Source organism: Protomyctophum parallelum, assembly GCF_964188405.1.
Source record: "Protomyctophum parallelum genome assembly, chromosome: 23".
NCBI classification, from domain to species: domain Eukaryota; kingdom Metazoa; phylum Chordata; class Actinopteri; order Myctophiformes; family Myctophidae; genus Protomyctophum; species Protomyctophum parallelum.
This window is the reverse complement of record NC_139715.1, coordinates 30,613,860-30,638,859: the sequence shown is the minus strand read 5'-3', so window position 1 is coordinate 30,638,859 and position 25,000 is coordinate 30,613,860. Positions and strand designations below refer to the sequence as shown.

Genomic DNA, 25,000 nt, shown 5'->3' with positions numbered 1-25,000 from the left:
CGGCCGCCAACCATCTCTCGGATGGTCACCAGACTATTCCCGGTTGTCACATAGTCTATTCCTATGACTCACTATGAGTCATTAAAATAAAGCATTTGAAGTGTGTGCGTGTGCACGCCCTTACCTGGTACCTCCAGGAGTACCAGCTCTCAGGGAAGCCGTGGCACATCACAACAGGTGGTCCAGTGCCCACCTCCACATAGTGGGTCCTCACACCAGCCTGGAGCACACAGAGAAAAATTGGAAATTGCATCACCTTCTCTCTTAGTATGACGTTTTCCTTCAAAAGCAGGGTCTGTTTTTATGTCTGTTGTACAGTATGTTTTTCTCCAACCTGAACTAGTAGATTGTCTGTGCTTTGGATTTTCTGAATAAATAGCCTCAAAAAGTAGTCCACGGGCAAACTGATTTGCCTGTGATTTGCCTGTGGACGGACGGTGATGTCACCAGAATCAAGATCTGGATCTATTCATTTAAGAAAATCCATTTCAAACAATGAAAATATGAACACATTGATTATATATATACCTGGCAATCAATGTGTTAATACTTTTCATCACTGTGAACAGGCAAATCAGTTGTATGTTCAAAGTTCAGGGTGACATTTCTGGTGCAATTGAGGTCAGGAAACAAACTAAACAAATGACGTCACCAGACCTTTCATAAAAAGTACAAGAGCATTGGTGCTGCACATCCTCTAGGCCGCACACAGAAGCCTGTGAACACAAAAAGACCCGTAGGAGGTGCAAGTCTAGTTAGCAGGCATAGACATTTATTAGCACAACGCGTTTCGCCGTGAGCTTCGTCAGGTGTTCGTCATAGCACCTGACGAAGCTCACGGCGAAACGCGTCGTGCTAATATATAAATTGATGCAGTAAGTTGTCCGTCTCTGTTCCCTGGAGTGTGCAGTCCCTTCCTTGGAAGGTTTTTCGAGCCTACTGTCAGCTGTCCAAATATTATTAAATTAAATGTCAGAATGGTAGACCTGAGGCCTGAGGCCTACCATACCATACCAGGCCTCAGGCCTACCATACCATATACCATACCAGGGTCTCAAGCCTGAGGCCTACCATTGCGTGGCACATAGATGCACGAAATGTCTATGTTCACAGGCTTCTGTGTGCGGTCTAGAGGAGCATCTGAGCATGTGCAGCACTACAAGTCTTACACCATAGGCCATTGTATGTTTGGTAACAATAATCTGCAAAGTAACTATTAACTCAATAGTTTTCAAATTATGGTAGTAGAGTGAAATGCACAATATCTGCCACTGAGATGTAGTGGAGCAGAAGAAAAATGGAAATACTCAAGTCAAGTGTACCTCACAATTATACTTAAACTGATTTTGATTCTGTATTAACTAATGAACTAACCACTGGTCTAAGTTATTACCTTTATGGTGACGTATCCATGGGACAACTCATCAGCACAGCATATTGGTGGAACAGTGTTTTCTGTCACAGCCTGGGGGACACACACACACAGTCACACACACACACACACACACACACACACACACACACACACACACACACACAGAGGAGTTTTCTTTCCTTTCCAAACAAAACGAACACAAAATTGCCGTAAATAACGCAACATTCTTTCCCAGCTGGAAACAATACAATCATGTATTGTTGTCATGTTGATTAATTGAGTACAATGGCCACGCAGGGGGTCTGACCACTAAACCCAATTTGATGATCAGCCATTTTGGGCATTCTGGGTCAAACTCTGCAGTTCACATCATACCTCCACACCGGTGAAGTCAGACAACTTGTTGAGAGCGTCCGCAACGTCTGTCACCAAGATGGCCGCCATCCCAGCCGCCTTCGCTGCGTCCACGCCTTCCTCAGTGATATCCAGCCACACAGACTGAAACAAACAGTTCAGACGTTACATTGAGGGTGTCTGTCTGTCTGTCTGTCATAAAGTAATGGTTATGATGAAATGAGAAATGGCTGGATTGACATGATATTACATAATACATTCATGGTCCCAAGAGGCACAACTCCTGTTGACTTTGGCGTTTAAAACAAGTGCATCTCCTGAAACCTGTCACGGTTCAGGACAGGCAGGTGTTGGACCCAAAGCGCAGACAGAGGCAGAGGACAGGCAGGTCGAACACAAGGGGGGTTTATTAACCAAAAACAGGAGATCAGGAACATACACTGGAACACGAGGAAACAAGGAAAAACTAGGAGCACGGGGAAACTCACGAGGAGCAAAAAACCACTGACTTACAATTTACGAACGAATAAGGGACTAATAACACAAGGGTATACTTATAGACAAGGGGTAACTACTACTAGACACAGGTGAACACCACAGACAATCAACACATGGGATAGGCTGGGGAACTAAGGGGACACAGGTGGAAACACTGGCAATCACAGGACTAGTGAGACAAGACAGGAACAGAACTACAAGGAAGGCACAAAACAAGACTACAAAATAAGGTTCACAGTGTAAAGCAAAACTGCAACTTAAAGAAACAAGGAAAATACAATACTTCAAAATCACAGGAACACAACAGAAAGGTAAAACAATAACAAAAACCAAGAACAGGGTACACAAGAAAACATAACACGTCACAGAACGTGACAGACCCACTGTTAAAAAGACACACACTTTGCTGTTCACATTCGTGCTCCCAGGACGGTGGATGACCACCCCTCAACTGACCACCACCCCTCAACTTGGAGTTTGTGGGAAATTGTTTTCTTGTTTATTCTGCATGCGTGTGTGTGTGCGTGCAGCCATGTGTTTGCAACTTTGCATGCATGGTTACCAGTATGACACATCTACGGTAGATGAGATGTATGCACACACACACACACACACACACACACACACACACACACACACACACACCCACACACCCACACACACAAATGGCTGTTTGGAGATAATCACTTGGCTGAGTTTATACACACTCCCTACGTTATTTCCCTGAGGTCTTGGTCAGGATGCTTAGAGTTCTTTCTGTCCAACAATAAACAATAGAGATCATTAGGTTTAAATGTGTGACAGACTCATGACCAGCTTGCATGTTAACACAGCGCAGCACATAATGTCACCAGGACTGAGCTGCAGGCCATGCAGGACCTGTAGTGTACACAGGAGCAGGTTAAAGGCCCAGACGTGCTAGCCTAGAAGAATTTCACTCATTACAAATTCCATAAATATTAAGAAGAAATGTCACAAATGTCTACAAGGCTTTTCTACAAGCTCACTTGTATGCATTGTGAGCTTCTAGATTGGCCGTTTTCATCTCGATCGTAAAGGTTTTGGAACCCCCTGTGCTATTACACTGTATTTGTATTGTAAGAAGCAGCTTGTAATACAAGTTATCAGTATTGCCAGCCAGCCAAGGTTCAAGGTTCAAGTTAATTTAGTGTCCCCGAAGGGCAAATTGGGTTGCAGCATAGACAGTACATTAAACAATGAATGAAACAGTAGAGACAACAGTTCACATAGCGGATACCAGAGTAAAAGGTGCACACAACCATTAAAGTGCAGGCGTTTAAAGTGCTATGCGATAGGTCATAAAAGTGCGTGTGCATAGACATAGGCACAAGATAATACAGTAAAAAGTAAAAGTGCTCATCATAAGGTTATATCCTCGATCTACGCACAGCAGCATTCAGTGTGTGAATAGAGACCGGGACAAAGGAATGTTTGTGCCTGTTTTTTGTGGCACAATAAGGGGCTCGCAAGCGAAGGCCGGATGGGAGAAGGATGTACTCTCCGTATAGTGGGTGAGCAGCATCAGATCGGATACACAGGGCTTTGTTAAGTACCTGTTTCTTAAAGATCTGGTCTAGGCAGTTCATTTGTGAGCCAATGATTTTTGAGGCCACTTTTACAATTCTCCCTAGGGAATTTTTGTCTCTGATGCAGAGATTACCATACCAACAGATAATGGAGAAATAAATGACGGACTCGATGTAGGCACTGTAAAACAGTTTCATCAGAGTCTTGTCGACATTGAACTTAGCCAATTTCCTTAGGCAGTACAGGCGTTATTGACCTTTTTTTTTTCATCACATCAGTATTTAGGTCGAATTTCAGTTTGTCATCAATAATTGTGCCTAGATCTACTTACATCTACAGTCTGTCCGTTGACAACACTCTTCTGGGGGGATTGTGGGGAACGTCTAAAATCTATGCATAGCTCTTTTGTTTTTGAAACATTAAGCTGCAAGAAGGCGTTGTCACACCAGGATAGAAAGTCGTCTACCACTTGCCCGTGACAGTTCTCATCATTGTCAAGCAGGCTGACGATGACCGAGTCGTCAGCGTATTTAATGATGAATCTATTTTGGAAATGGCTAACACAATCGTTGGTATAAAGAATGTAAAGAAAGCCAGGGTGATTGTGCTGACAGCGTGACAGGTTTAGTTCATGTTTTGGTACCCAGTTATTGCGTGAGTGAAATTCTCTTTCATTAGATTTTTATTTTTCTCACTCCCTGGCATGTCCATATTTGGGCATGATCTTGCTGCTAGCCATCCCACCCACCCACCTGCAGTGTGTGCGCATCCTACCTGTTGTGGGGTGACTCTCAGGCGCTGCAGAGCTGAAGTGAACATGGCAGGCTCGGGGACCCTGTGACCTGAGCGACAGGACTGGAGGACCAGATCAAAATGGCCGCCAAGCAGAGCGAGGAGCCGGGATCCGCTATCTCCAGACGCACTGTCATCTACCCACTGATTGGCTAGCACCGCTGTCACTAAACCTTTGGGTAGAGAGGTTAGCCTATATCAGTATATGAGCCACGAAGCGGCAAAGCACAATATAATTGATCAGATGCCCGTAATGTAAACCCATATTCTAAATGTTCCATTTGAACCATGTTAGATTCACTGAAAACACACATCCCTGGTTCTGGTGACATGCGCGCGGCGAGGGGAGGTTAAAAACACAGGCCCTCACTCATTAGAAGGGGAGGTTAAAAACACAGGCCCTCCCTCATTAGAAGGACACTATCAGTCACCAGAACCTCAAGTGATTAAAACAAGAGACATGAATGCATTAACATGATGATATAACATTATACCAAAACCCAGGCATTATCTAGTCTCATTTCACTAATGAGACTAGGAGGACAGCCAGGCAAGTGTTTTCAGTGAAACATGGTTGAAATGCCGTTTGAGGTTACAATGGGTAATACATAGGAGGGTGTGTGAATAACAGAATATAAAAATATTGAATCAAGAGAATTAAAAACTGCCTGGGTTGCACACAAACCCCAGAGTAGACATTTTCCAAGATAGCCTATACACTTTTTGTAGCAACACATTTTCAAGATATAAACAAACAAAACCGTATGTATCTGACCATGGACCCTGAAAACACAACTATCTATTTTTGTTCATTTTGTGTAAGCTAGAACGACCAAACAGCTGTTTTAGTTTAATTTGTGTACGCTAGAATGCGCAAACATCTGTTTATAGCCAGCCCAAAACTACAGCTGTGTGTGATTGCACAATTCTTGTGGTCTGGCATGTGATGCAGGCTACATGCTCGGAGGTCATGTGATGCAGGCTACATGCTCGGAAGTCGACATAAATGTAGTTGTTTGTGTTCAACGTAGGTTCAGTAGTAGAGAGCACCCTCTGCTTATCACGGCCACTACCCCTTCTCAATTGCTTCCCTATCTGCTGTACCACACATGACCTCACTCATTAGCCACTCCCCATTCACAATCAGCCATATCCAGTGCACCTGCCTCCACTCACCACAGCCAATCACCATAGTATTTCACAACAGACCAAACATGGTTCGTGAGTATGTACTGCTCTTGTAGATCGGCTATTTCTGCCATTCATTGCTTTCAAATTCATCGTCCTCCTCCACCCCAAACCTCCTCCTTCCTCCTCGATTCTCGCTCTTCCTTCTGTCTATTTCTCTAGGAAAACAGGTAGGGCGGTGACGGAGCGGAGATGACCATGAACCGCTCCCCGAGTAGAGCACCAATGGCCATCAGCTCCAGAGACTTCGCCCCCACCTTGAGTCTCGCCCTAACCTTGGGTTCCTCATCTCATTCCACATTCATCTCATTTTGTTTCAAAAAATTGTCAAACATAAGTAGAGGTGTGGTCTCTTACTAGGTAGTATGTGCAGCCAGGAAGTCATTTATAATATCTTTAGTATTATTTTATGTAGTTTTGTCTTTCATTTTGACCCTTTATTTTCGCAACATGTTGCTTGGGTTTATTGTTGTTAATGTATGAGGAGAACCACAAGAAATAGGCTTGTTACTCTTATACTGTCTTGTACACAAAAGATGAAGCAATACAGATACCTTAATTGGAACCATACTGGAGACACCACAAAGTGTGTAGGTGTTTAAACATGCATATTTTATTACCCCGGGGCTCCGTCAGGGAATGTTCCCTTTTTAATCAATGAAGGGTGGCTCCACTGCCTACGATGCATTGCGCTGCGTTCGGTGACTGCTTTAAAATTGCCCCGGTTCGTTTTTTGACCCGCGTCACACGCGTCCGGTGGAGCCCCGCCGTCGTAGACATCGTGTGTGTGTGTGTGTGTGTGCGTACCGTGTTGATGTAGGACCGCAGCGGTCCGTAGGACAGACAGGTGGAGGTGTTTTGTCTCTCTGAACTGATCCAGCAGGACGGTGACGGAAAAGTCCCCGGGAAGACTCACACCCTGGGCCTGAGCTGCAGCCCTACACTCTGCCTCAAACTCTGGGATCATCTATAACACACACACACACACACACACACACACACACACACACACACACACACACGTTACCACAGGAACAAAAACACAAAGTCATGCAGGAACAAAAAGGTCTCACTGACGTGGAGGCCAGGAAACTGCCCACACATTTAGAAGCTGTGTGTCATGCTGCTTTTTGCAGTGACTGATTGGGCAAGTTTTTTTTTGCACCAATGGACCATGGGCGGAGCTTGAGGGGGTTCAGGGGGTGCACTGCACCCCCTGGCAAAAAAATAAAGAAAAAAAATAAAGTTTTTTTTTTTTTTTTTAACGTAACTTCTGGCTTCTGACTGTAGTTTGTAATCATCTCTCTTATCATGATATGATGACTCGCTGTATGGCTGTAGTGCATGTGTGTATGTGTGTGAGCTGCTGTACTACCTAAATAACTAATTTTTAGGGGTTAGGGCATTGTAAAAACGCTAAAATAATAAAATAAAGGTAAAAGAAATCGTGCGCGCACGCCAAGCAGTCGCACCCCCAGGCGTCAAGTTCAAGCTCCGCCTATGCAATGGACTCGCAATTACCTGGAACTAGAAATAGCTTACTCAGACTGTCTGAGTGCCAGAGAATTGTGAGTTCAAGATCTCACGCCCTGATCAGAGTTTGCCCAGTATTGTGGACTATTGGCTGATAGATAGATAGCACTTGATACAATTTACAATTTAGGCATTTAGCAGACGCTCTTAATCCAGAGCGATTTACATTAAGCAAGAACAAAAAAGCACGGGAATACATCACATATAGCCTATATAAAAAGCATTTATCATGAAACATGCGTAAGCTAAGAACGTAACAGTGGAATATCTATATAATTAAACTACTATACATAAACTATACATATATAATATATATATATACTATACTATGCTATACATAATATGTATGTATATGTAGTCATAGTACGTCATAGTACATATAACGTGCTATGACTATACATACAATGCAACATACAATGATGAAAGTATAGCATCTTGTGCCAGTGCAGACATGAAAGAAGGCTGTATGAAAAGGAGTATTTTTTTTTTGGTGTTTAATCTCGTCTGTCTGCCGTGCACATTTCTCTCCTGTATGGTATAAAATATACATCAGGTGTTAGCATCATGTTATGCTTTATCTATTGAAAAATAGCAGATCTACAAGCTCATATCGCGCCACCGAGTGGCGTGATACGAGCTTGTAGGTCTGCTATTTTTGAAAAATCGAAGAACGACTGACATTTTTAAAATCTGATGTCAGGTCAGAATGAGTTTAATCAGACCAGTGTGTGTCCAGTGGAAACCTCGTATGAATCTGATCTCAGGTCAGAATGGGTTAAAAGGTTATTGGCACCTGAACCAGGGACAGCTCTCCTCGTTCTGCTTTGGTCATAGCGCTGGACTCTCTGGAGGTGATTTGGGACAGAAAACCACTGGAAAAGTGCATGAAATGAGTTAATAGAAATATTGGGGGAAGTTGACATTGCAATATCCAAGTATTTATATTTTCACCAAATGTGTGTAGATCTATAACATCAGTAGAGTAGTGCCATAGTAGCCTACAGACATGTATTGATTGATTGATTGAAATATTTATTAACAGTTTGCCGAATTTACAGTACATTTCAAGCACAAACTCAATACAAAGACTGTTAACTGTGAGTGGACGACCCAATTAAGCATTACACTTGTTTACAACAGGGTCCACATTGTTCAATTCATCAAAGAATTATACAGATCTACATTATTTACTATGACAACAACGCTGAAACAAGCATCAGCATCCCTGCACTCACCGACAGCTCTCCTAGAAATGATCAGCGTTGAACTTTGATCACATTTAGGCTACATTGCAGATTGCACAATTCATTCCAAAGTAAAATAGGCTATACACACAGATCTATATTTTATTCTACATGACAAATCAAATACTAATCCTATCGCTGCAGGGCTGATGTTGCTCAGACATGGAGGACCGTTTTTCCTACCGTGGAAGTTTATGGGTCTCCTCAAACTTGTGGAAAACGTCATCGGGTCGGGAATCCAGCACGACTCCCCATAGATTAAATAAAACCGCTTTCTTCCCCGGCATTTCGGGCCTGCCGGGATGAGAGATTTTAGTCGGTTTCTGCATTCGCGGAACACAATTAACTGTCTCAGTGTCTCTGCCCGAGTGTCTGTCCGTCCGTGGTCCAGACCAGGACGAAAAAAGACCAGTTTATAGTTTTCTCGCTGAACTTCAGTCGACACGCCCCCCCTTAGGACGCGCGCGCGCGTGTGCGTGTGCGTGTGTGTGTGTGTGTGTGTGTGTGTGTGTGTGTGTGTGTGTGTGTGTGTGTGTGTGTGTGTGTGTGTGTGTGTGTGTGTGTGTGTGTGTGTGCGGACTGTGGAGAAAAATGGGCACTGCTTCGTTGCAGCCAGATACCAAACAGCAAGAGCAAGACGCATAGCATACATATTAATGATAATGGCAAGACGCCATCAAAGCCCCGGTACGTCCCTCAGTCCCTACGCCTCATTCTTAGAATGAGGGAACGTAGCTATGGGGCCATGATGGCCACATAGCTACGTCTTTGATGGCCCGGCCAAAAGACTCAAAGTTCAGGTAGGTGGACGCGAGGTTATGAAGTTCAGGCGCACTCGGAGGTAAAGGCCTATCTGTGATTGAACTTTCACTCACATAATTATTCTGTGAAATATTAAAAGGCCTTCAACAGTCTCCCTCTCCGAGACTGGAAAACCTTTTATCCTAATTGTTTTCTCTTCTTCTTCGTAATGTAATTAATACCAGCCTAACACGGTCGAAGTGTGTGTAATTACAAGCAGCTGTGTGTCTGGATGTGCAGCAGATGCTATTTATTTATTTTTGGTCAATTCTCAAAACAACGGTCCCTCGGTTTTTGTCAAACACGGACTGTATAGCCTAGTCACCTAGTGGGCCTACTGCCAAAGTTGCTGCCCGTTTTTGTTGTGTTTTTTTATTTTTATCAACATGGATATACGCAGAACGTAACAGTATATAGCTTACAAAATAATTAAACATGACAATGCCTGGTTTACACAATAATTGACAACATAACACTGACTTACCTATGGGCATTTTCACACAATATTAGCAAACACAGAAGGACCACAAGTGATTGACAAACCGTCTTCATCTCAGCCAAGTCAAACTGTAACTGAACTAAACTGCACTAAATCGGAATCCCCCCCCCCCCCCACTGTATATGTTTCTTTTCCCCTTTTACCTCGTTGATTTCCTGTTTTGACTTGTATAATAATATTCGTACGTCTCTAATTGTTTTGATGAATTGAAAATGGTGGGCCCTATATTGTAAACAAGTGTAATGCTTTATGGTGTCGTCCACACAGTTAACAGTTGTTGTATTGAGTTGTAGCCTACTTGAAATGTACTGTAATTCTGCAAACTGTTAATACATCAATCAATCAATCAATCAATCAATGGGACTATAGAGGTCTATGACATATATGACATTCATGAGGACATGGCCAATCCAGGTCCACCTTCTATGGGTCCGGGTAGGCCTACTAACGTATAGGCTATAATTCGTTTTTCACTTCAAAATAAAATAAAATAAACAAGAAAATGTCATGTTTTTCTTTTAAACCTAAAAATGAAAAAAACAGCCAGCACTCACCCAGCAGTATGCATGCCTTGCAGTGTCTTGCTCAAGGACACTTCGATACTAACTCTGGGGGGAGCCCGGGTTCGAACAGGCAACCTTGCGGTTACCATCCAGCCAACAATACCCCTGAGCCACCGCCACACCTGTGTGAACTAAGCGGTGCAATATACGTACTGTAGCCTACAAACTAAACCCAAGCGTTTAGGTTATAAACAGTATTAAACACTTATTTGTAACACTTTTTAAACGTGTCACAGTGTTTAGATTATAAACAGCAGAACATGTTTATTCCCTGTAACACAAACGTGTTTAGTTTTTACAATCAAAGTCAGTCATATTGTAGGTGTTTAGAATTTGAACACTAGGTGTTCTCGTGAGGTGTTTGAGTGAACTCGTGTTCTACTGTATTTTATGACCATTAATAAACACTTGGCATTTTATTATTACACACATGGTGTTTAGGTTAAACGTGTCACATGTTCCAGGGATTTACATTGTAGTATTTGTACCTACTACACTACTGTAGGCTACTGTTCTACACGTACCGTACTACTATACTGTACAGTAGCCTGTACTGTAATACTCGTACTGTACTACTCATACTGTACTGTACTACTCTGTACTGTACTTTGTACTGTGCTCTGCACTGTAGCCTGCTCTACGTCACTGCAGCTGTTTGTACTGAAACGGACAAACATATATAGGCTACATACGGACTAGCCTCGATACCCAGGCTTTCATTTCGTCTGCGCGAAAGATGAAAGCCTGGAAAAAGCCGTGGGCTGAACCAGTCTAAAAGTGGGAGTCAACCCTTCCGGGTGGGCGTCGCTCTAAATGATGTGACGTAGCGCTGCACTAGGGGGGAGAGGAGGGGCCGGGGGTGACGGACAGATCGATGAGATCCAATCAGGGTGCGCGCATTTCTGAGGCGCGACCCTCCCATCTAGGCCAGAAATGTCTCTGCTTAGGTCAGGCTACATACGGACGGACAGACACACATAGCTGTGAGTTGGAGCGGTTAGGCACCGCTCAATAAATCAGCTGAAATGCACGCACTGCATGAAGCCCTTACTGTGCCTGACAGGAATATTGAAATGCGCGACAGTATGTTTTGTAGAAGAGGCAAACTAATATTGATATGCCGTTGGCCTGTTTATTTGTATACATGTGTAAACTTGAAACATTATTGTACTGTAAAAAGGTCTCTTTTCCCTAGTATAATGATAATGAATGTATTTATATAGCATATTTCTAGACAGAGTCACAAAGTGCTTTACATCAAAAGAGAACAACGAAAGATCAATCTATATGCAATAGCAGGCATAAAAATACAAAACATATACAATAGTGACAGTTAAGAAAAGGCTTTAACATAAACGTGGGTTTTCACTCAGGAGAGATTTAAACAAACTGATTTTGCACATCTTAGGTCAGTTCGTCAGTAGGCCTACTGTAGGTACTAGCTGGGCATTCCAGAGCGTGGGAGCCCCGGTTGCTAATAGTATTAGTTTACTATAATTATATTAATACACGATAATCAACACTAACACTTTCATTTAGAACACAGCCAATTGCCAAATCAAATCACAGTACATACGACAACAAGCTCCGTAACATTGGAATCAATGAGCGGCAGTGAACTTTCTGAACACTAGGTGGCAGCAAAAGATGTAAGAGAGAGGCGAAGTTGTTTCCAAAAACAGTAATTTATTGTAAGTAAACACAAACAGTAAAAAGCTGTTTAATGTGTGCTTAATTTAATTTAATTAGCTTTGATGGGAAAATAGTTATCAGATATCTGATATCTTCAGAAGAAGACATTGCAAGAGACATTTGGACTATTGATTTGTAAGACCTGTTGTGTTGTATTGTGTTATAGGTATACTGTGCCCAAATGCAGTTTTCTATGCATTTAAGGGGTACAACAAATAATAATAATAACCCATCCGTTACTACATGTGAAGGGCACAATACTGGGTTTAAAAACACAGCTGAAACATGAAGTGGAGTGTCAAATCCCGCAATTTCCTTCTTCCCATTGCGCTGCAACGTAACTAGGATGAAATTCTAGTCAGTTACATTTCCTTCATTGTTAGGCACCGTTTTATGTGTTTCCTGGAGCCAAGACATTAGGATTTTGTTCACCTCCACTGGCCTGAAACACACACACACACACACACACACACACACACACACACACACACACACACACACACACACACACACACACACACACACACAAAACCTGTGTTGAACCACTTAAAATCCTATATACTTCATTAACAGGAGTCCCCCAGGGGTCCCCTCTACGTGGAATATCTTAATATAGATAGATGCTATTTTCGCCAAATGTTTACCTCAGAATTGGGACACTAGGGTTCATTTTTTATTTGTATCCGTTTAATTAACAGGGACAATACAAAAAAAAACAATGTATCACGTTGAAACCGTTGCATTGAATATCGGGATTATGGCCTGGGCCGTGGCTCAGCGGTCCAGGCACTTTGGCTGGTAATCCAGTCTGGGTTCGACTCCCGATCCCGACGGCCTTCACTGCATGTCACTCCCCCATCTCTCTCTCCCCATTTCCTGTCAGCCTACTGTCTGTCCCTCCATAAAATAAAGGCAAAAGCCACAAAAAAAGAAAAATATCGGGATTATAGCTGAGGCTAATTTGCGATCCCAGTCCCTGGTTAGGCCTTTTCTATATATCTGTGCAAAATGCATGTGGTTAACCCATTCTGGTGTTGGCATCATGTTATGCTTTAGCTATTGAAAAATAGCAGACCTACAAGCTCGTATCGCGCCACCGAGTGGCGCGATACGAGCTTGTAGGTCTGCTATTTTTGAAAAATCTAAAAAAACGACTGACATTTTTTAAATCTGATCTCAGGTCAGAATGGGTTAATCAGACCAGTGTGTGTCCAGTGGAAACCTCGTATGAATCTGATCTCAGGTCAGAATGGGTTAAGGAACTAAAGGGCCGTCCATCCATACTAAGCACTATAACTATATCTATAACTATACCACTTATAAGGCGTTACATGGGCTGGCCCCACCCTACATCTCAGACCTTCTGCTCCCAAAACAAAACACAAGATCACTCCGGTCCTCAGACAAGGGCCTACTGAAAATTCCGGCGACGAAACGGGTAACCAAGGGCGTCCGGGCATTTGCCGTAGCTGCTCCCACATTGTGGAATGCCCTCCCCCTTTTTATAAAGAATGCAGAGTCTGTTGACATTTTTAAGAAGTCACTGAAAACGTATTTATTTCGTTTGTATTTTGAGCTGTGATTTGTTGCTTTTAATTGATTGTTTTTTACCTGTTGTACAGCACTTTGTAACTGTTGTTTTGATAAGTGCTTTATAAATAAAATTTACTTACTTACTTACTTACTATATCTACAGTATATCGTTCACCACTGTCACACATATAGTTGTGGTGTGGAATCTGCATCCATTTAGGGACAGTTTCACAGATATGAATTCCACACCACATTACTTTGATATGTTCTACTACGTGGTTATGTCTTACTTGTATGAGTTGAGGTACTATATATGGCTTTATTTATATAGTATATAATATAATCATATTTTACTTTTCTGTTTGGATGTATAGACTGTCAAGGCCAGAAAGTAGTTTTTATGCCACTCAGTAGGCATTCCCGCATAACTTCCTGGTTTGATGCAAGGACTGTCTAAAGAGGACGGGACGCGGAGACCGTAAGGGCGCCGCCATGTTGCTCACATGGTGCTCCATGGAAGGAAAGAAACATGCGCAGTTGAGACCAAGGAAGCTGAACGAGGAAGTAATGGCTGCATAAAGCCATTGCGCATGTTTCTTTCCTTCCATGGAGCACCATGTGAGCAACATGGCGGCGCCCTTACGGTCTCTGCGTCCCGTCCTCTTTAGACAGTCCTTGGTTTGATGCAAGGAAGCTCTGAGAAGGAAGAGAAGTGGTCACGTGACTGGGCAGCGCCATGACACCCTATTAGCCTGAATATAAGATTTTTTTTCAATGGAAATATCCTAAAAAACAGTGACTGGGCTGCACCATGACACTTTCATGGACGCTTTCATGGGAGCCAAACTACCTGGAAGTTTGGCAGAATGCACTGGAGTGACGGAGTCAATGAGAGCTCAGTGACCAGCTCATGAACACTGGAGTCAATGAGAGCTCAGTGACCAGCTCATGAACACTGGAGTCAATGAGAGCTCAGTGACCAGCTCATGAACACTGGAGTCAATGAGAGCTCAGTGACCAGCTCATGAACACTGGAGTCAATGAGAGCTCAGTGACAGCTCATGAACAAACATTATTTATGAATGACTGAGACCTTTTGTAAAGTATTCACTTCTGGAAAATAACAGAAGACATGTAACACATTATTGTCTGCTGTGTTGCTTTTCAATGTGTACACTGTGTAACTTTTATAGAGGTATGGTATCTAAAGAGAACAAAGTAGGCCTACCTTTCTGAACGTACCAAGTATCACGAGACTTCCCACCGTTTCCAGTCTGGCAGCCAAATCTCGCGATACTTCGGAGCCAGAAACGATACCTGCTGCTGTTTAGATCCTCAGATAAAATTATATACTGTGCACATCGAAAAGTAAGTGATTAGAAAACAACCTGTGATATGTCTGTTATTTTCCAGAAGTGATTACTTTACAAAAGGTCTCAATTGTTCATAAATAATGTTTGTTATGAGCAGGTCCAGCCGGCTCCATTCACTGCCATGCATTCATTGCACTTCCGGTGTGAGTTTGGCTCCCACATGAAAGTGTCATGGCGCAGCCCAGTCACGTGACCACTTCTCTTCCTTCTCAGAGCTTCCTTGGTTTGATGATGATGTCACGTGCATACCCTCTATTAGTCTATCTTGCTCTCGTGCAATGACATTTTGGTTCTCACAAAGATTGGAGCAAAAGCACACAATCTCTGGCCACACATGCACACACACGTACTTCTCCATTTGAGTCCAATGTCCACACTCCTCAATGTGCCCTCTGGTCAGGTTGGGGACCTAGCAGGAAGAGAGGAAAGGCAAGTGTATTTGTATGACACATTTCCTATACGTGCTTTACGGTACACACAACATTAAGACAAAGTGCAAAAGAAACATAAAGCTGCAAACTGTCATTTTCATGTCCTCCCCAGCCCCAGGATAATTTACTCACCATCTCCTCCATGCCCCTGGAGAAGACGGGCAACAGGACAGGGTCTTTTCCAGCTGTCACCATCAGCGCTGGCATCATCAGCTAAGGGCACGCACACACACACACACACACACACACACACACACACACACACACACACACACACACACACACACACACACACACACACACACACACACACACACACACACACACACACACACACACACACACACACACACACGCTTTTTAACAATGTGATCTTGCCTCCAGTTCCTGTCCTTCATGGTGTGTGAGTGACTGTGTGCATCTTAACAAACCTTCCCCATGGGACGAGAACACTTCCACTTCCAGTTCCTCTCAAAGTTGCGATACCAATTCAACGGCCCCCTGAAAAACCAAACAGAAAAGAATGGTTAGGAGGTATGTGTGTGTGTGTGTGTGTGTGTGTGTGTGTGTGTGTGTGTGTGTGTGTGTGTGTGTGTGTGTGTGTGTGTGTGTGTGTGTGTGTGTGTGTGTGTGTGTGTGTGTGTGTGTGTGTGGCTGCGTGAAGTGGGCTGGTGGGATGGAGACCACGAGAGAGAGATGTACTGAGAGAGAATGTTGAGTGATACAGGCTAAGCCTGCTAGACTGAGAGATGTTGTTTGCTTGTTGCTGTTCTTCTGAATAAACTTCTAAGATATACATTCACCCGGATGGACATATATTATTTCCATAACAGTGCGTGCACGCGCATGTGTGAGGTGCACATATGTCAAGCTGAAGAAAAACATTTCAGTGAGCCATTTGGTTGCAAAATGAACTGACAGCTCCCCTTCTCCCCCCAGGGCTTTGCCCTTCATCCTTCGCCCATCCCGCAGGAAAGATCTGATCGAATTAAAAAAGACCAACTACAGAATTGCCTAACTAGACATATTAGTTACAGAGAGCATGGTGCTGAGTGAAGGGAGAAGAGAGAGAGAGAGAGAGAGAGAGAGAGAGAATAAAATCGACTGCGTCTTCTTGTTATTGTTTTTGCCTACCTGAATCCATTGCGTTTAAACTGGCTGACGTAGTACTGCAACGCCTCTTCACTCAGCATGGAGCTTCTGGGCACTTGGTCTGGAAGGCCCACCAACATCCCACCTGTAACACAACACAATGTAGTGTTAACCTATTTAGGCCTGACGTCGAGATTTTAAAGATTGTCTTCTAAATCCTAACAGTTTTCTGAAAAACCCATGTTTCCATTTTCATGTCAAGGAGCCCCAAAAATATATGCAATTGGTCGCCGACCCCCATCTGAAAATATGTTGTTCCAGGAAACCCCCAGAAGCAACGATTTGAGTTAAAAATGTTCGCTCTGAAAGAATATATATTCAAAGGTTTGCGCCACATGATTTAAAAGAAATAGCAGATCTACAAGCGTGGCACTCTGCGCTATGTTAGTATTATAACACTGTGTATGCTTGGTTCTTTTTTCTTTTAAACAAACAAACAAAACTTAAGACATAATGGGAAGGATACAAAATGTCCTTTTTTTTCCAGTTCACAACGTACGATCAAACATGTGGTCCTGAACCATAGTTTGAGAACCTCTGTTCTAGCTATTATTTTAGTTATTAACAACAACATACTGTAGCACAGTGGTTCCCAAAGTGGGGTCCAGGGACCCCCAGGGGTCCTTGAGGGAGTTCCAGGGGGTCCACGGCTAAATGATAGGTTGGAAACAAATGGACCGTTATGGGTCTGCAACTCTGAGTGTACAAATGGAACCAAATTTGGTTCCATTTGTACGCTCTCAGAGCTAAATTAACATTGGTTATTAATATAAATTGTTGAGTGTCAGCTCTCACCTCTAGCACAGACTCCAGAAGTGTTGATATCAGGTACCAGAGTGCCCTGCAGACAACACCACAGTCACAGCATTCAGTAAAGACCAAGGAAGCTTTGAGAAGGAAGTGGTCACGTGACTGGGCTGCGCCATGACACTTTCATGGACACTTTCATGGGAGCCACACTCACACTGGCAATGCAATGAATACACGGCAGTGAATGGAGCGGGCTACAAACATTATTTATGAACAATTGAGACCTTTGTCATATAATCGGTTCAGGAATATATCAGGTTGTTTTCTAATCACTTACTTTTCGATGTGCACAGAATATAATTTTATCTGAGGATCTAAACAGCAGCAGGTATCGTTTCTGGCTACGAAGTATCACGAGATTTGGCTGACAGACAGTAAACGCTGGTCACTGAGCTCTCATTGACTCCGTCACTCCGGTGCATTCTGCCAAACTTCCGGGTCGTTTGGCTCCCATGAAAGTGTCCATGGAAGTGTCATGGTGCAGCCCAGTCACTGTTTTTTAGGATATTTCCATTGAAAAAAAACCCTTATATTCAGGCTAATAGGGTACGTTATGTACCACATGAACCCTAGTTTTGGGCAAAAATATATCAATATTTGTAAATTTGCGTGTTAAACGTAGAATAAAGGAGAGAGAGAGAGAGGGTACTGCCACACCAGAGCGGAAACCCGTTTTGCGCTGCCGACAGTCTCGGCTGTCGGCAGCCGAAAAACCGGGTTTTTAGACAGCTGGTGGATGGAGAAAATGCTCCACTTCCGCGGACGACTTCCGCGACGGCCAGCTCACATCTGACGCTCTCCTCAGCTTCCATCGTCGGTGGAGCTTAATTCCCATCCACCAGCTGTCTAAAAACAGCTGCGCACACGACGTCACAGCTTTTTCTGTCGGCAGCGCAAAATCTTTTTCCTATATACTAACGTATAGGCTATAATTCGTTTTTCACTTCAAAATAAAATAAAATAAACAAGAAAATGTCATGTTTTTCTTTTAAACCTAAAAATGAAAAAAACAGCCAGCACTCACCCAGCAGTATGCATGCCTTGCAGTGTCTTGCTCAAGGACACTTCGATACTAACTCTGGGGGGAGCCCGGGTTCGAACAGGCAACCTTGCGGTTACCATCCAGCCAACAATACCCCTGAGCCACCGCCACACCTGTGTGAACTAAGCGGTGCAATATACGTACTGTAGCCTACAAACTAAACCCAAGCGTTTAGGTTATAAACAGTATTAAACACTTATTTGTAACACTTTTTAAACGTGTCACAGTGTTTAGATTATAAACAGCAGAACATGTTTATTCCCTGTAACACAAACGTGTTTAGTTTTTACAATCAAAGTCAGTCATATTGTAGGTGTTTAGAATTTGAACACTAGGTGTTCTCGTGAGGTGTTTGAGTGAACTCGTGTTCTACTGTATTTTATGACCATTAATAAACACTTGGCATTTTATTATTACACACATGGTGTTTAGGTTAAACGTGTCACATGTTCCAGGGATTTACATTGTAGTATTTGTACCTACTACACTACTGTAGGCTACTGTTCTACACGTACCGTACTACTATACTGTACAGTAGCCTGTACTGTAATACTCGTACTGTACTACTCATACTGTACTGTACTACTCTGTACTGTACTTTGTACTGTGCTCTGCACTGTAGCCTGCTCTACGTCACTGCAGCTGTTTGTACTGAAACGGACAAACATATATAGGCTACATACGGACTAGCCTCGATACCCAGGCTTTCATTTCGTCTGCGCGAAAGATGAAAGCCTGGAAAAAGCCGTGGGCTGAACCAGTCTAAAAGTGGGAGTCAACCCTTCCGGGTGGGCGTCGCTCTAAATGATGTGACGTAGCGCTGCACTAGGGGGGAGAGGAGGGGCCGGGGGTGACGGACAGATCGATGAGATCCAATCAGGGTGCGCGCATTTCTGAGGCGCGACCCTCCCATCTAGGCCAGAAATGTCTCTGCTTAGGTCAGGCTACATACGGACGGACAGACACACATAGCTGTGAGTTGGAGCGGTTAGGCACCGCTCAATAAATCAGCTGAAATGCACGCACTGCATGAAGCCCTTACTGTGCCTGACAGGAATATTGAAATGCGCGACAGTATGTTTTGTAGAAGAGGCAAACTAATATTGATATGCCGTTGGCCTGTTTATTTGTATACATGTGTAAACTTGAAACATTATTGTACTGTAAAAAGGTCTCTTTTCCCTAGTATAATGATAATGAATGTATTTATATAGCATATTTCTAGACAGAGTCACAAAGTGCTTTACATCAAAAGAGAACAACGAAAGATCAATCTATATGCAATAGCAGGCATAAAAATACAAAACATATACAATAGTGACAGTTAAGAAAAGGCTTTAACATAAACGTGGGTTTTCACTCAGGAGAGATTTAAACAAACTGATTTTGCACATCTTAGGTCAGTTCGTCAGTAGGCCTACTGTAGGTACTAGCTGGGCATTCCAGAGCGTGGGAGCCCCGGTTGCTAATAGTATTAGTTTACTATAATTATATTAATACACGATAATCAACACTAACACTTTCATTTAGAACACAGCCAATTGCCAAATCAAATCACAGTACATACGACAACAAGCTCCGTAACATTGGAATCAATGAGCGGCAGTGAACTTTCTGAACACTAGGTGGCAGCAAAAGATGTAAGAGAGAGGCGAAGTTGTTTCCAAAAACAGTAATTTATTGTAAGTAAACACAAACAGTAAAAAGCTGTTTAATGTGTGCTTAATTTAATTTAATTAGCTTTGATGGGAAAATAGTTATCAGATATCTGATATCTTCAGAAGAAGACATTGCAAGAGACATTTGGACTATTGATTTGTAAGACCTGTTGTGTTGTATTGTGTTATAGGTATACTGTGCCCAAATGCAGTTTTCTATGCATTTAAGGGGTACAACAAATAATAATAATAACCCATCCGTTACTACATGTGAAGGGCACAATACTGGGTTTAAAAACACAGCTGAAACATGAAGTGGAGTGTCAAATCCCGCAATTTCCTTCTTCCCATTGCGCTGCAACGTAACTAGGATGAAATTCTAGTCAGTTACATTTCCTTCATTGTTAGGCACCGTTTTATGTGTTTCCTGGAGCCAAGACATTAGGATTTTGTTCACCTCCACTGGCCTGAAACACACACACACACACACACACACACACACACACACACACACACACACACACACACACACACACACACACACACACACACACACACACACACACACACACACACACACACACACACACACACACACACACACACACACACACACAAAACCTGTGTTGAACCACTTAAAATCCTATATACTTCATTAACAGGAGTCCCCCAGGGGTCCCCTCTACGTGGAATATCTTAATATAGATAGATGCTATTTTCGCCAAATGTTTACCTCAGAATTGGGACACTAGGGTTCATTTTTTATTTGTATCCGTTTAATTAACAGGGACAATACAAAAAAAAACAATGTATCACGTTGAAACCGTTGCATTGAATATCGGGATTATGGCCTGGGCCGTGGCTCAGCGGTCCAGGCACTTTGGCTGGTAATCCAGTCTGGGTTCGACTCCCGATCCCGACGGCCTTCACTGCATGTCACTCCCCCATCTCTCTCTCCCCATTTCCTGTCAGCCTACTGTCTGTCCCTCCATAAAATAAAGGCAAAAGCCACAAAAAAAGAAAAATATCGGGATTATAGCTGAGGCTAATTTGCGATCCCAGTCCCTGGTTAGGCCTTTTCTATATATCTGTGCAAAATGCATGTGGTTAACCCATTCTGGTGTTGGCATCATGTTATGCTTTAGCTATTGAAAAATAGCAGACCTACAAGCTCGTATCGCGCCACCGAGTGGCGCGATACGAGCTTGTAGGTCTGCTATTTTTGAAAAATCTAAAAAAACGACTGACATTTTTTAAATCTGATCTCAGGTCAGAATGGGTTAATCAGACCAGTGTGTGTCCAGTGGAAACCTCGTATGAATCTGATCTCAGGTCAGAATGGGTTAAGGAACTAAAGGGCCGTCCATCCATACTAAGCACTATAACTATATCTATAACTATACCACTTATAAGGCGTTACATGGGCTGGCCCCACCCTACATCTCAGACCTTCTGCTCCCAAAACAAAACACAAGATCACTCCGGTCCTCAGACAAGGGCCTACTGAAAATTCCGGCGACGAAACGGGTAACCAAGGGCGTCCGGGCATTTGCCGTAGCTGCTCCCACATTGTGGAATGCCCTCCCCCTTTTTATAAAGAATGCAGAGTCTGTTGACATTTTTAAGAAGTCACTGAAAACGTATTTATTTCGTTTGTATTTTGAGCTGTGATTTGTTGCTTTTAATTGATTGTTTTTTACCTGTTGTACAGCACTTTGTAACTGTTGTTTTGATAAGTGCTTTATAAATAAAATTTACTTACTTACTTACTTACTATATCTACAGTATATCGTTCACCACTGTCACACATATAGTTGTGGTGTGGAATCTGCATCCATTTAGGGACAGTTTCACAGATATGAATTCCACACCACATTACTTTGATATGTTCTACTACGTGGTTATGTCTTACTTGTATGAGTTGAGGTACTATATATGGCTTTATTTATATAGTATATAATATAATCATATTTTACTTTTCTGTTTGGATGTATAGACTGTCAAGGCCAGAAAGTAGTTTTTATGCCACTCAGTAGGCATTCCCGCATAACTTCCTGGTTTGATGCAAGGACTGTCTAAAGAGGACGGGACGCGGAGACCGTAAGGGCGCCGCCATGTTGCTCACATGGTGCTCCATGGAAGGAAAGAAACATGCGCAGTTGAGACCAAGGAAGCTGAACGAGGAAGTAATGGCTGCATAAAGCCATTGCGCATGTTTCTTTCCTTCCATGGAGCACCATGTGAGCAACATGGCGGCGCCCTTACGGTCTCTGCGTCCCGTCCTCTTTAGACAGTCCTTGGTTTGATGCAAGGAAGCTCTGAGAAGGAAGAGAAGTGGTCACGTGACTGGGCAGCGCCATGACACCCTATTAGCCTGAATATAAGATTTTTTTTCAATGGAAATATCCTAAAAAACAGTGACTGGGCTGCACCATGACACTTTCATGGACGCTTTCATGGGAGCCAAACTACCTGGAAGTTTGGCAGAATGCACTGGAGTGACGGAGTCAATGAGAGCTCAGTGACCAGCTCATGAACACTGGAGTCAATGAGAGCTCAGTGACCAGCTCATGAACACTGGAGTCAATGAGAGCTCAGTGACCAGCTCATGAACACTGGAGTCAATGAGAGCTCAGTGACCAGCTCATGAACACTGGAGTCAATGAGAGCTCAGTGACAGCTCATGAACAAACATTATTTATGAATGACTGAGACCTTTTGTAAAGTATTCACTTCTGGAAAATAACAGAAGACATGTAACACATTATTGTCTGCTGTGTTGCTTTTCAATGTGTACACTGTGTAACTTTTATAGAGGTATGGTATCTAAAGAGAACAAAGTAGGCCTACCTTTCTGAACGTACCAAGTATCACGAGACTTCCCACCGTTTCCAGTCTGGCAGCCAAATCTCGCGATACTTCGGAGCCAGAAACGATACCTGCTGCTGTTTAGATCCTCAGATAAAATTATATACTGTGCACATCGAAAAGTAAGTGATTAGAAAACAACCTGTGATATGTCTGTTATTTTCCAGAAGTGATTACTTTACAAAAGGTCTCAATTGTTCATAAATAATGTTTGTTATGAGCAGGTCCAGCCGGCTCCATTCACTGCCATGCATTCATTGCACTTCCGGTGTGAGTTTGGCTCCCACATGAAAGTGTCATGGCGCAGCCCAGTCACGTGACCACTTCTCTTCCTTCTCAGAGCTTCCTTGGTTTGATGATGATGTCACGTGCATACCCTCTATTAGTCTATCTTGCTCTCGTGCAATGACATTTTGGTTCTCACAAAGATTGGAGCAAAAGCACACAATCTCTGGCCACACATGCACACACACGTACTTCTCCATTTGAGTCCAATGTCCACACTCCTCAATGTGCCCTCTGGTCAGGTTGGGGACCTAGCAGGAAGAGAGGAAAGGCAAGTGTATTTGTATGACACATTTCCTATACGTGCTTTACGGTACACACAACATTAAGACAAAGTGCAAAAGAAACATAAAGCTGCAAACTGTCATTTTCATGTCCTCCCCAGCCCCAGGATAATTTACTCACCATCTCCTCCATGCCCCTGGAGAAGACGGGCAACAGGACAGGGTCTTTTCCAGCTGTCACCATCAGCGCTGGCATCATCAGCTAAGGGCACGCACACACACACACACACACACACACACACACACACACACACACACACACACACACACACACACACACACACACACACACACACACACACACACACACACACGCTTTTTAACAATGTGATCTTGCCTCCAGTTCCTGTCCTTCATGGTGTGTGAGTGACTGTGTGCATCTTAACAAACCTTCCCCATGGGACGAGAACACTTCCACTTCCAGTTCCTCTCAAAGTTGCGATACCAATTCAACGGCCCCCTGAAAAACCAAACAGAAAAGAATGGTTAGGAGGTATGTGTGTGTGTGTGTGTGTGTGTGTGTGTGTGTGTGTGTGTGTGTGTGTGTGTGTGTGTGTGTGTGTGTGTGTGTGTGTGTGTGTGTGTGTGTGTGTGTGTGTGTGTGTGTGTGTGTGTGTGTGGCTGCGTGAAGTGGGCTGGTGGGATGGAGACCACGAGAGAGAGATGTACTGAGAGAGAATGTTGAGTGATACAGGCTAAGCCTGCTAGACTGAGAGATGTTGTTTGCTTGTTGCTGTTCTTCTGAATAAACTTCTAAGATATACATTCACCCGGATGGACATATATTATTTCCATAACAGTGCGTGCACGCGCATGTGTGAGGTGCACATATGTCAAGCTGAAGAAAAACATTTCAGTGAGCCATTTGGTTGCAAAATGAACTGACAGCTCCCCTTCTCCCCCCAGGGCTTTGCCCTTCATCCTTCGCCCATCCCGCAGGAAAGATCTGATCGAATTAAAAAAGACCAACTACAGAATTGCCTAACTAGACATATTAGTTACAGAGAGCATGGTGCTGAGTGAAGGGAGAAGAGAGAGAGAGAGAGAGAGAGAGAGAGAGAATAAAATCGACTGCGTCTTCTTGTTATTGTTTTTGCCTACCTGAATCCATTGCGTTTAAACTGGCTGACGTAGTACTGCAACGCCTCTTCACTCAGCATGGAGCTTCTGGGCACTTGGTCTGGAAGGCCCACCAACATCCCACCTGTAACACAACACAATGTAGTGTTAACCTATTTAGGCCTGACGTCGAGATTTTAAAGATTGTCTTCTAAATCCTAACAGTTTTCTGAAAAACCCATGTTTCCATTTTCATGTCAAGGAGCCCCAAAAATATATGCAATTGGTCGCCGACCCCCATCTGAAAATATGTTGTTCCAGGAAACCCCCAGAAGCAACGATTTGAGTTAAAAATGTTCGCTCTGAAAGAATATATATTCAAAGGTTTGCGCCACATGATTTAAAAGAAATAGCAGAT

The 25,000-nt window shown here is 43.2% G+C and overlaps 2 protein-coding genes across 3 annotated transcripts in view; both read right to left on the bottom strand.

Moving 5' to 3' along the window:
- LOC310854154 (bifunctional epoxide hydrolase 2-like) overlaps positions 1–8,908 on the bottom strand; it is a 17,336-nt gene extending 8,428 nt beyond the window's left edge. For both annotated transcript variants that reach the window (XM_083758678.1, XM_083758677.1), the window contains exons 1-7: positions 8,716–8,908; positions 8,082–8,160; positions 6,563–6,722; positions 4,550–4,740; positions 1,751–1,873; positions 1,394–1,465; positions 125–220 (exon numbers count right to left, since the gene is read on the bottom strand). In XM_083758678.1, the coding sequence (XP_083614804.1) occupies positions 125–220; positions 1,394–1,465; positions 1,751–1,873; positions 4,550–4,740; positions 6,563–6,722; positions 8,082–8,160; positions 8,716–8,861 (867 nt within the window). In that variant the 5' untranslated portion in view covers positions 8,862–8,908. The remainder of the gene's footprint in view (positions 1–124; positions 221–1,393; positions 1,466–1,750; positions 1,874–4,549; positions 4,741–6,562; positions 6,723–8,081; positions 8,161–8,715) is intronic.
- Positions 8,909–13,441: 4,533 nt separating this feature from the next.
- Positions 13,442–25,000, bottom strand: part of LOC310854008 (bifunctional epoxide hydrolase 2-like) — a gene marked incomplete at its 3' end in the record, with an annotated part of 23,806 nt that continues 12,247 nt past the window's right edge. The window contains exons 15-23 of the mRNA XM_083758481.1: positions 24,625–24,727; positions 23,914–23,983; positions 23,645–23,725; positions 23,379–23,490; positions 16,559–16,661; positions 15,856–15,925; positions 15,557–15,637; positions 15,313–15,402; positions 13,442–13,450 (exon numbers count right to left, since the gene is read on the bottom strand). Of these exons, the coding sequence (XP_083614607.1) occupies positions 13,442–13,450; positions 15,313–15,402; positions 15,557–15,637; positions 15,856–15,925; positions 16,559–16,661; positions 23,379–23,490; positions 23,645–23,725; positions 23,914–23,983; positions 24,625–24,727 (719 nt within the window). The remainder of the gene's footprint in view (positions 13,451–15,312; positions 15,403–15,556; positions 15,638–15,855; positions 15,926–16,558; positions 16,662–23,378; positions 23,491–23,644; positions 23,726–23,913; positions 23,984–24,624; positions 24,728–25,000) is intronic.